Source organism: Chelon labrosus, assembly GCF_963514085.1.
Source record: "Chelon labrosus genome assembly, chromosome: 12".
Taxonomy (NCBI): Eukaryota; Metazoa; Chordata; class Actinopteri; order Mugiliformes; family Mugilidae; genus Chelon; species Chelon labrosus.
The window spans coordinates 9,141,479-9,151,870 of NC_140345.1; the positions used below are offsets into that span (position 1 = coordinate 9,141,479).

Here is a 10,392-nt window from a genome sequence, read left to right on the forward strand (position 1 = left end):
TGTACACTTTGGACGGCTGAACTGGGACACTGCTACAGTCGCCTTTCTCTTTCCACCAACATCCTCCTGTTGAAGACCAAGTCAAAGATCACAGGTGTCTACTTCTAGCTTCCCGTCTCACTGAGTGTATTTCCTCCATCCTCTTTCCAGCAAAACTTCTAACGAGGCTTTTTCTGTGTGTTTTGTGATACACAGTGAAATAATTTCTCTCCAGAAACTACAACACAAACAATACCAGGATCAAATGTCCCCAGTCTTTATAATCTGTGGAGGCTCTTTGGCCTAGTTTCATGTAACTAAACTTTATTAGAATAAAACAGAAGCACATTTTAGATATCACCATAAAGTAGATATCTAGACTAATGTGTGATGTACAATAATGTATAGGATATTCCCTAAAAGGTCACAAACACATACATGTGTGTAAATTTACCCTTCCCTCACTTTCCACCAATGTCTCCCTCTCTTTCTCGCTCAGTCAGGATATAGGTGTTGTCCAAAGCAAAGGAAGGAAATTCTGTCACTTAGAACAATGGGCCCATTTCTCTATGTATAGACCCAGAGCGACTGAGAGCCACAGAGGGGGAGGCAGACGATCTTACCCAGTCAAAAAGAAAAACTAAAGAAAAGGACATTTTTGGTTAAAAAAAGACTAAACGAATGGACAGTTAGAAACCAGAGATGCCTACAGTATGTACATGTTTGAGGAGCTGAGTCCTTTCGAAAATGGATTTTTGTCGTAAGAAGAAGGAAACATACAAATTTTTTAGGATACTTTGAGCTGTGAATTTTTATTTTGGTGTCAAAAGATAATCAGAACACGAAGAAATCAGAAGTCGCTGTGGGTAAGTTTTTTAAAAACTTCTTCTTCTTTATAGTTGAGTTGTCAAGATACTGTGTGCAAAGTAGAGGAGGGCCTTAAAACCCGCCATCGTTTCTGCCTTTAATAGCCTACTAATAACGATTTCATCTTAAATTGTAGTGAGCATTTTGATAACTGATAATGTACATACAGGTATTACTGAGAAGTGGACAGGCAGTGACCTTTGGAGTGGGATTTTCCCTGTTACTGCGACAGCTGGGCCTGAGCCCTACAAAACATGCTTCCTGTTTGAGAATGGGAAATACAAACTCTGATTTCCAGGGGCTGCTGGGGTGGGTGGGTTAATTTCTTTTTGTTTGTTTTCACCGTGTTGACAACCTGCTGAAGGTATCCTGTTGATATTTTCGAGGGTGACATCATTCCATTGTTTTATTGTTTCATTTCTGGGATTGTTGACACTCGCTGAAGGTAGATTAGGGTAAACCTAACATTTATTTATCTTAGAATATGGTAGACATTTAAACAGAAAAAAAAGTAATTTCTCCTCAATGTGTGCTATCTCCTTTGTCAGATGGAGGGGTCTGGCAGTCCTCGCTTCAGAAAACTCCATTTCCCAGTGGGTTTGTGGATCAACTCCCCAAGGAAACACTTTGCCAAACTAGGTGGCCGTTGGCCCAGCGCTGTCTCTGTCAAGTCAGTCTGAAGTTCTTAAACTCCTCGATGTTGTATCTCCTGTTATTCTGTCATGTATATTCATATACAGTTCTTGCCAGTGTGAATTCAGCGTCTGATTAGTTGTTGAATGAACAGTTTGTGAATTGATATCATCTTATCTTATTGCCATTTGTCATTAGTATGCTTTCCAGACTACTGAACCTTCCCCGTTTAATTTTAGTCCTTGTTTGTCAGTCATAATTCACAGCTGACTGGTCCCTTCCTTTCTCCTTCCTCTCTCTTCCATCTGTCTTCCCCTCCTCTGTTGTTCCCAGGTCGACTACCAGCTCTGACGCAGCCTCCCTCCACGAGGCCCCCTCTGCTCCTTCCTCTTCCCTTTCTAACTCTACCCCCTCGCTGGCTTCCCCTACACCATCCCCATCTCCTTCCCCGGCCTTCCTCAGGCCACGGCCTGCAGGGCCTCAGTCCCGCACGAAGCGCCTTTCCCATCTCTTCCTGCGGGGGCGTTCCAACAGCGACCGGGACCGGGCCGTGGGGGAGAGGGAGAGAGAGGTTTGGGCTCATTCGGCTGCCCCCTCTTCCCACCACTACTTGCCCCCTGCCTCTTCCTCTGCCCCAGGCCTGATCAAGATCTATGGGGATGCTCTCTCCAGTGGAGCCAACTATCGCTCCCTGTTGGCTAACATTCACTCTACAGCCAGGCAGCTCATCGCCCAGGTCATCACTCGCTACACTGAGAGAGAGAGGGAGGAGACAGATGACGCAGGTAGGAGAAAGGGAAATTTTCTCTCATTTGGACCTCCACTGAAATCATCACTGGGAATTGTTTGCTCAAAAATTGTTAACCCGTTGGGAATTACCTAAACAAAAAGAGCGGTGTTATGGAAAAATAATTACCCCCCCCCCCATCTTCCCTTCCTCCATTACCTTCTAGTTCTCCAAAAACACAGCCCTGAAGACTTCCTGTTGTGTGATGTCATTGGAAAGCCCATCCAGCAACCAGATGGAGCTATCAAATGGGAGACAGAGTGCCGGAGAAGCGTTGCCCCATGGGAATGTCCTTTGTTGTTAGTGGACATGTGGAGGCCTAAGGACGGATTTGAGCGGCGCTTTGAAATCCAAAGGAAGGAAGACTATGAGAGAGAAGAGAGAGAGAGGGAGAAGGAGCGTGAGAGGGAGGGAGAGAACTACCAAGGTATGTTTAAAACTCAGCAGGCAGGTATGGTAGCATGCAAAGGACAGTTTAGCTCTGCGTACACAGGGAAAAACTTATACATGTTCTGATTCTCTGGGCAACAGGTGTGCGCTGGCGGCGGAGCAGGATGTCATCAGGCGGCGGACCAGAGGACGGTGAGCGTGGTCACCGTGGAAGGAACACAGAGCTCCGGAGGAGCATCAGTGACATGAACCTGAGTCTGCGCCGTCGCCAAGGAAACCACGTCAGCAATGAAGCCCGTGGTTCTGGCAACCGACCCAACAACAGTGGAGCGACGCACGACAGGAAGAACATCGTGAGCATGATCAACCCTCAGCCAGGAGAGGTACGGTAAAGAGGATGATGCATTTCAGAGAAACTGAACTAATTGTGCATTCATTTTCTAAATGTCACATCTTGAACATCTTCTTCAGATTAGAGCTTCAAAAGCTGAGGCCAAGGTGGGATGGACGAACCAGCCGGCGGAGGACGAGAGAGATTACTCCACCTGTGACCTGGAAGTGATGTCACAGAGTTTGATCCTTCCACCCACAGACCGGCCCTACTTCCTGTTGCTGCAGGGTTACGATCAGAGCAAGGCAAGACATGCTGACAGATGATATCACACACACGGATACTCACAAACAACACCCACACGCACGTATCACTATGTAAACACATGAACACAAACTGACACACACACTGGCATGTACATATACTTTTGTAGCAAGGTGCATGTGATGTTATACACATCCACACACCCTGCACATGACATCATACCTGCATGTCTGTAATCGCCAAATACCATCAGGTTTCCATCCCTCCTCAAGCTTCGCCTATTCACCATCCAGCACAAAACAGCCTCTGACAAACACAATGCCTCAGCAATTTATCCACCGAATGCACAAAAGCCCTCTGTGTACATCACTCCATCTCACACAATGACCTCACACAGGTCTCCATTGTAGAAAACTGTGACACACTTCGTTCCTTATCGGTCGTCTTCTGTTTACCATCTGATGCATGATATAAACTATATCACTTAAAAGATAAAAGACCTCCCTGACTCTCCACTGTGTGTTTTGTTTAGGATTTTGTTTTGTACATCATGACGGGACATACACATGTGTTTGGAAGGAAACCCACAATGAGGGAGAGAGAGAAGGATAGAGAGAGAGAAAGGAAGGGGAAGAGGCCTCTGAAGGTGGACACGTTCCTGTCTGCTCCTGACCTTCTGGCCAGACACTTACTAATCAGAAGAGACTCTGCTGTTCCAGAGACGCCCACTGGACAAGGTACCAATGACGCTGGCTCAAATCACGTTTAGATCCATGGTGCAGTCAGTTGGGTGTCATACAAAATGTATCTGTGCATTCACGCAAGGTGTAAGACTTAAACACACAATCGTTACAGCATTATTGTTTCATAAATATCTGCGCAAATTTATTTTCATTTCATCCCAGCTCTGATGCGGCCCTTCAGAGGAGGCGCAGTGACACACAACGGAGTGGCCCTTTACAGAGAGACCGTCCTAAGGCCTGGGGATGTGATTGGCCTGGGGAACCACTTCCTCTTCTTGTACCGTGACCCTCGTGTGACTCCAGCCCCGCCGCTGGCATTGACCCTGCCATGGCAGGCCGATGCCTCCACCACCTGTTGCCCTTCGGGGTTGGTGGACAGACAGGAAACACTGAGGCAGTACCTGGGATCGACTGAGGCAGTTTTGAAATTCCATCCTCGTCACGCGGATACCTTGTTACAGGTGAGAGACGATGGACTTAAATGAACACTTACTGTGTCTGACTGTAGCTATCTAGCAGGAAATGGGCTTTGACGACATATATCATTGTTTATCTTTTACTTTTCTCTTAGGAGATCATTTCCAAAAATTCCTCTCCAGACTCCAGCGGTGGGCCTTTAGCTCCTGCTTATCTCCTGTCAATCATGATAGATCACGCCTCGAAACACCTGGACCCAGCTCTCACACCACAGATATTACTGAAGTCAGCCAATCTAATAAAAGAAATTGTCTGGGTAAGTGGAAAATAGATAAATAAATAAATAAATACAAAACAATACCTGCAACAAATCTAGCTGTGTCAAGCTCATCAAGTCATATTTAATTCATTAATCACCATTCAGAACTGATGCTGATGAAAACATCATTTGTGTGTAGTCATCATCAAGTACTGGACAAATTGAAAACCTGCAGGTGGAGCTAGAGGACAAATCAGCAGGACTCATCCTCTGGAGACTATGAATCTCTGTGCCAATTTTCTAAATAATTCATCCATTACTTAATAATTATACATAATAATTCAGATAGTTTGGACTAATGTGATGGACTAAGGGACAGAGCCATTCTGCCTGCATAACCACACACACAAAAAAGAAAAAATATCAAGCAACTTCATAACATATTTCAGAGGTCACGATTGGCTAATGTGTGGAAAGAATGGCCTGTGTGGGCTTTTTTGGACTGTATTTCACGACAGTACGGCCCAGACCATGCTTAAACAAACTTGACCTAAAATCACCAGGTAGGCAGATTGAGATTGCCACTTTCAGTCAGAGAGAAAAACCAGCAGACAGACACATGCCCTTCATTGCGGCCTGCTGGGTTTGTGAACAGGAGCGAGGATGAGCTGATGTCACTTCCCTCCTCCTGGAAAATGTGCTGTAATTGTCCTGGCTGCAGGGCTTGACTTGCCCCCTCCACCCCCATCCTCCACCTCCACACTGAGATGTCTCTCCTGTCTTCTGTCTCCAACTCTCTTTACAGGATAACATTAAGGAATTTGGGGATAAGCATCCCACGCAAAAGTAAGAACATTTTTGGTCTACGTAATGTTTCCTCTGTTTAGAGATCTCCTGCTGAGTGATTTATGATACATTTGTGCTCGTGCTGTTATGTCTTTGGTAAATTTTTGTGGTATGATGAAAGCATTGTAACGGGATGATGTTGAAAAATGACTTGAATTTAACTGGACAAAAAATACCTCTGACCATTTTTATGTGCAGTATGGTGTGTCTCTCCTTTAAAGCACAAACAAAACACTGACAGGAGAATGTTCACAATGATTTTACAGCTAACATAACTTTGGCCTAACATAAATGCTGTGTCCAGTTCAACAGAGCAAGAGGGAGAGATAAGCATGCCAAACGTCCAGAAACTGTCATCTGACCTTCGACCCCTCATGTTCTGGATGTCAAACGCCACAGAGCTGCTTAACTTCTTCCAGGTCAAAGTTGAAACCATGGAGAAAGAGTGGGAGTTTGAAGGTGAAAACAACAGAATTATTGTCAAAATCATCTTCAGAGGCTTGACAGTTATACGTACATTACCACTATGTAGAAACGAAAGTGGACACAGAGTCTGTAATTGATCCTAATGATTGGTTGTTTGAAGCCCCTGGGGATCCAGTTTTGACAGCTGACATGGACACCTGCTCAGAAGCTCTGGCACAGCTGGATGATGTCATTATGCACACCTTCCAACAGTGTGTATATCACCTCACCAAGGTAAAAAAAAAAACCATTTTATCATGTTGAATGTCAGAGTTAAACTGTTACTTTAAACACCCCTTCTAATTAAACATAGACAGCAAAATGTCTCTCGGAAGACATATTACATATATTTTTTTTTTCTGGAACTGTCTCGCTACCACCCACAATTTGTTTTAATTCTTTCCATCTGTGAGGCAGCTCCGCTATTTCCTTCGTGCCTTGTATTGCGGGAGAACAGCTCACTCACATTTCAACCATATTTAGGCTTTACTACCTCATTATGACACTTTCACAAAAACAGCTTCTTAGAATGTAGTATGGATAACATATTCACAATGCTAGCACCGATCAGCCGCAACATTAAAACCACTGCCAGGAGAAGTGAATATCATTGACCATCTTGTGACAATACAATGTTCTGCTGGGAAACTTTGGACCTGGCATTCAGGTCCAAAATGTGGATGTTACTTAGACATGTAGCACCCACCTAGACCAGACCAGGTACCCCCACCTCATAGCAGTGACACTCCTTGATGGCAGCAGCCATCCCCAGCAGGATGCATCCCGACACAGGATCATACATAAAGACGATTTAGGAACAACTCAAAAAACATGAAGAACAGCACAAGGTGTTGACCTGGCCTCTAAATTCACTAGATCCCAAACTGATCAAGTATCTGGGATGATCCACAGAGGCCCCTCCTCTCAATCCGTAGGACCCAAAGGCTCCCACTAGCAACAACATATTGCTAAACACCACAGGACACCCTCAGAAGGACCATGTCTATTCTCCGATGAGTCACAACTGTTTTGGAGGCACAAGGGAGACCTACACAATATTAGGCAGGTGGCCATAATGTTATGCCTGATCGGTGAATCAGATTGCCGAAGTTATTTTTACTGTGTTATTGGGCATTTCGTGATAAACACTAACTTAAAAGTGTGACCCGATGACAGCACTAGAAGAAAAGTCAGTTCACCAACGTCAGTAGGATTCATCCTCTCTGCACAGTAATGTCTGTACGAAATTCCCTGATATTTATAATGGTCAAACCATTCTAAAAATGTAAAACAAAACTCCGCCCTCTTCCCTATCCTCTCCAGTTTAATCCTTTCTGGTTACAAATTAACTCATTTTCTCTCCTTTCTGTCCACAAAGACCCTCTACTCACTTCTCCCAGCTCTCCTCGACACCAACCCATTCTCCAGTGAGGACAAAGAGAAGGACAAGGATGGAGCTCGTGGTGCGGAGGGTGAGGAGAAGAGGGAAGGAGAAGGAGAGGTGGACGACGTGTCCTCCTTGCCGCCCAAGGTTGCTGGACTGGTGGAAGTGTACCGCTGTTCTTTGATGCTGTCGCGGGAGGCGTGTCTTTCTCCTCCACTCACCTCTCAGACTTTCGGCTACCTCTTCTTCTTCACCAACACCTCTTTGCTCAATACTCTGCTGGAGAGAGGTGAGAGGGATTGTGGGCCAAATAAATGTTTTATTATTATTGTTATTAAGAAATTGATGTTCTTGTTTGGATAAGAGAAAGATTGTTTCTATCGTTCTCAGGAAATTGCATGTTTTCATTCCCTTTTTCATTCAGATGGACTGTTTTCATGGTCCAGAGCAGTCCAAATTCGTACGAACTTGGACCTGGTTCTGGACTGGCTTCAGGGAGCAGGGCTAGGAGACATAGCGTCTGAGTTTATGAAAAAATTGTCCATCACAGTCAACTTCCTGTGCATTCCCAAGACCCGTCTCATCCAGGTAACACAGCTACATGTGCAGTACAAAGTTCTTTTATTATTTGAGTATCATCAAGCATTTTATCTTCTCCTCTTCCAGTCATCCTGGAACAGTCTACAAGAAGACCATGCCTCGTTAAGTCCTTCTCAGCTACACCACCTGCTCACTCATTACAAACTGGGACCGACCAGAGCCCCACCAGCATCCTGGGCTCCTCCGCCCGGCACAGAGCTTAGCGGAGGTAACAGATAAATTAAATAAAGACGATTCAAACCTTCATGAAATAATCAAACCGTGAGATTTAATATGAAGTTAACCGTTTATAATTCTTTTGTCATCATTTAGACATCTTTGAGAGCTTTCTGGATCATCCTCCCCTTATTCTGCCAAATGAGACTCCACGCCTCGACCTCTCCCAGCCAATCCCAAGCCCCGAGCTCCAAAAGGAAGTTACACGTCTCCGCACCTTCTTGTGGGGACTCGACCAGGATGAGCTCCCTGCCAATCAGAGGACTCGGCTTTGAGGAAGCCCATATTTGTCTCTCTGTGGAAGTTTCATAGAAGTAAAAAGGATATTGCCAGAAACAGCACACTGTACACCAGAGAAATGCAGACATTTATTCTGCGTTTCATTGCCTGGTTGTTGTTTTTCATTTTCATAACATTTCATTTATTCATTTAGTTATTTTGAAGTAAAGGAAATATACTGACTTAGGTATGTCTTTATAGGACTTATTTTAAAGCAGGGAGTGAAACCTCATGTCTGCTGGGCCATCTAGTGTAATGCTTTACATGGCTGTTTCACTTGGCTTCCATGTATGTTTTCAAACTGTTTGTTTTTAATAAAACGGTGAATTCTGGTCTACAAGACTTACAGTTTCCGTATGGTCTTTGACAAGCTTGTTTCCCACAGCAGGGCCCCTGGGGCTTGGCACTCACTTCAGCTTCCCCACCAAAGAAATATTCCACAAGGTGGCGATGCAGGACTCATTCCCCGCTGACATTAAATGATGAGTCTGCAGGTAGAGCTGCTTGACTAAGGAGGTGATCATGCGGCTACATTATCGTCTGCTCCGAAGGCACACTCTCATTTCCTGTAATAACGGTAACATTTTACGCAGGGTCATGACTCAGGAAAGCAAATGAGACTGCGACGGCCACATGCAAAGGCTACCTTTACCAAGGTAAGCTGTTGTAAAGGCCAAAGCTGGTGACTTAAAAGCAGGGGAGAATTTAATTTCCCTTTGGTTGATGTGACACACTGATTGGTAGGGTTTCCACTTTCATTAATGTGGTACAATCCTCTGGCCATATAAAAAAGTCAAGCTCATTAAGAATAAAGTAGCCGGCATCTGTCATGAACAGACAGCAGACAGGTGATTTCATCGTCAGAGTGAGTAATTTGAACTTGTTTCTGTCACAATTTTGTCAGATCCAGTCAGTTTCACTGTCTAGCCAGCCAGACGTCTACAGAAAACAGTTCACCACTTTATTTGTTTTGAGAGTGAAGCCCTATGACGTCTCAGAAAACTCAAGTTATCATGCTCCTCCTCTGGCGTGCGGCCAAATGGCTTCCTTTCTTCCGGTCAGCTTCTCAGATCAGTTCCTTTACGGTAAAAAGCCCAAAAAAACATCAGTCCCGTGAGAGACCCCTGCTTACATCACCACTGTTGCCTCCGGTTCTGTCTACTCAATTTCTTACTGTGCTGACATCAAAAAACATGCTATTGAGAAAGACCGGTTATAGATTATGAATCATGAGGAGAGGCTCCCTGTGGTTACATTTATCAATTAGGTGATTGTAATCACTCTCATTTGAAATTCATTGTGGTGTATGAGTGAGAGTGAGACTGTGTTTGTGTGCTAATTTCAACTTTCCAGTAATGCCATACAGATGTAGACTGCAGTTTTATAATTAAACACAGATGCTTCAGACTGGCATAGGTCCGTGGTGATTGTGATATCACAGTAGTCTGTGATACAGTATGGTGACCAATGTCTGAGTGCTACTATATCATGTAAGGTTTAGTAAGCATGTGTCATACACACAGTTTTCTGTGATCCCTATCACTGACGCAGAAGAAATGTCATACTTTCACCCAGAAATGCCCAGTCACAAGCAGACACACATTTTCTCCGTCTCACACACACGCACCAAGTAGACTCTTTTACCCAGGTGCAGAGTTCCACACCTGTTGTAGCAGCTCTCTGTAATTAGCTCAACACAATTATCATTGGTGGATGGAAGGAGGGGGTGAAGACAATGGGGCAGTCATTCTGTCCCTATCATCTCCTTCTCTCACCCTGCTGTCGAGTAATGAAAGATTCTTCCCTTCTTCAAAGAGACGGAGTTTCCTACAAAACAGCTGAGTCAGAGGAGAAAAGAGGGAAGGATGAAAAGAAAAGGGGAACAGTAGGGAGGCAAGCGTGGTAATGCAATGCTGCTGGTGTGAGGCCCAG

General features: G+C 44.6%; 1 protein-coding gene across 1 annotated transcript; it reads left to right on the forward strand.

The window, feature by feature from the left end:
* The first annotated feature begins 367 nt into the window (after positions 1–367).
* Positions 368–8,796, forward strand: rasip1 (Ras interacting protein 1). Its single transcript, XM_084557773.1, has 16 exons — positions 368–845; positions 1,395–1,516; positions 1,813–2,264; positions 2,433–2,693; positions 2,798–3,039; positions 3,128–3,292; positions 3,784–3,988; positions 4,157–4,455; positions 4,566–4,727; positions 5,476–5,516; positions 5,821–5,975; positions 6,103–6,215; positions 7,360–7,654; positions 7,790–7,953; positions 8,032–8,173; positions 8,278–8,796. Exons 2-16 carry the CDS (start codon positions 1,395–1,397, stop codon positions 8,454–8,456), a joined length of 2,997 nt encoding a protein of 998 aa, XP_084413899.1. The 5' UTR covers positions 368–845; the 3' UTR covers positions 8,457–8,796.
* The last annotated feature ends 1,596 nt before the right edge of the window (positions 8,797–10,392 follow it).